The sequence below is a fragment of the Bison bison genome, unplaced genomic scaffold, assembly GCF_000754665.1.
Source record: "Bison bison bison isolate TAMUID 2011002044 unplaced genomic scaffold, Bison_UMD1.0 scf7180017852461, whole genome shotgun sequence".
Classification (NCBI taxonomy): domain Eukaryota; kingdom Metazoa; phylum Chordata; class Mammalia; order Artiodactyla; family Bovidae; genus Bison; species Bison bison.
Genome location: NW_011483034.1, coordinates 9,028 through 10,881, shown reverse-complemented (window position 1 = coordinate 10,881; position 1,854 = coordinate 9,028). Strand labels below are relative to the sequence as shown.

Here is a 1,854-nt window from a genome sequence, read left to right as displayed (position 1 = left end):
CCCTGGGTCAGGAAGATTCCCTAGAGAAGGAAATGGCAACCCACTCCAGTATTCTTGCCTGGGAAATCCTGTGGACAGAGGAGCCTGGCAGGCTACAGTCCATGGGTCACAAGAGTTGGACGTGACTTACCGACTAAACCAACACCCAAATGATTTAGCAGTCATATAGAAGATATAGGGCTGTTGCAAACAATTACCATCCCTTGTTTATTTACCTGCAACAACAGTAATTTTAACACCAGGCTTGATGCAGTGGGCTGCAGTTACAACCCATTTTTCATTAACGATGGAACCTCCACAGAATGCAGCAATTTCACCATGCAAAAGGACCTGTGGAAACAAAATGATGAATCTTACTACATAATATATTTGATCTACAACAACAACAACAAAACACGTGTGCTGTTGAGAGGAGTGAGCAAAAAGTTGGCTTCTAGGTGCTGGCTGAAGTAGAGTGTTTCTGGCAAGTGTCAGTTTTGAAGATGTCTTAGTGTTCCTGGAGCACAATCAAAAAAGCCATTTCTGAAACTGTCTTGAAGAGAATGAGTAGTGATAGCCAGTGAGCAGTGATAGCCAGGGGGAGTGCTGGAAGAGGCAACTAGGAGGAAATAGCTTCTTTGGATGATGTGGGGTCCTTGGATTTCTTTTCCAGGCAAGTCAGGTTCTCTGATAGCATAAATTGCTTCTTGGGGATATGGCTGGTACATTCAGAAACGCACTGACTTGACTCCTGGAGATCAAGTGATTACTGTGTCTCCTGTCCATGCACGAGGAAATCTGCTTGCCATAGAGCATTTGAAAGAAAAACTACTGACTTTTCCAGGAGATCTTTTCAAGCCCTTTCTCAACAAGAATGATATGAAATGAGACTTAATGGCTGTACTATGCCCATTCAGGCAGGGGGCAACAGCCAAACTTGTGCACTCCTTCCGGTCTCCCCCCTACTATCTCCACCTCCCCTCACTGGATCTGTAAGCTGCCCTGTCCTAAAAGATCTACTAAGCTATGTTTGATTTGGGGACAGAGATGTTTGAGCACTACCTTGAGCCTGGGTGTGATTAGATAAGAGGCCAATCCATTCTTTCATCTACACATTCATCATATAACCAGAGTGGACTACGGATATTTTCACCACCTCAATGTCTAGATCAACTTGGAGAATTTTCACTTCCTGTGTATGCAAGGGCTTTGGTCCACCTCTTCAGGAAGAAAGCTGGGAAGTGTGAACACTAGAGGGCACACTCAACATTTGGTAAACCCTTTGTGGGTACTGCTGCCCTTTTACTGAGGCACATACAGCCTCAGGCATAAGCCCATTCATAATAAACTAGGAAAAAGGGGTGGTCACTCCTTTCCAGTGTGAGTCTGAGAAGGTCCCTGGGGGCATATTCTAGTGAAGATGCTTTTTGTCCTGAATTCTGTTTATTGAACCCTGGCTAATCCTAGACACTAAAGCACTAGCCTCCCACATGGAGACCTATGGGGCTGACTCATTGCAAGCCTCTGACCCTCTTTTCTAAACACAGGTTTCCCTCTCATTCTAGCTGTCGTTTTTCATGTTGAAAAATAAAAATATAGGAAAACTCACACAACATAATAAACACCAGTTCACCCACTGTCCAGACTCAACAATGATCTTAATTTTTTTTTGAATCTGTCTTGCTCACTATGGACAAATCATTGTGCTAAGTGTTTCATGTACATTTAATACTCACAACACTTTGTGGAGTGACACATCCATACAGATGAGCAAACCGAGGTTTAGACATGCAGTTAGTTAAGATTAGTTAGTGGTGAGGCTTCTAAGCACCCAGTATTTCTCCTAGTGTGCTTGGTGGACCAATTGCATCTGGG

The 1,854-nt window shown here is 43.7% G+C and overlaps 1 protein-coding gene across 1 annotated transcript in view; it reads right to left on the bottom strand.

The window, feature by feature from the left end:
- The window catches only part of LOC104997790 (coagulation factor IX-like), a gene marked incomplete at its 5' end in the record, with an annotated part of 4,323 nt that extends 3,827 nt beyond the window's left edge, over nt 1-496 (bottom strand). Inside the window, 1 exon segment of the mRNA XM_010852711.1 lies at nt 158-496. Coding sequence (XP_010851013.1) covers nt 158-496 — 339 coding nt within the window.
- Between the last annotated feature and the right edge of the window lie 1,358 nt (nt 497-1,854).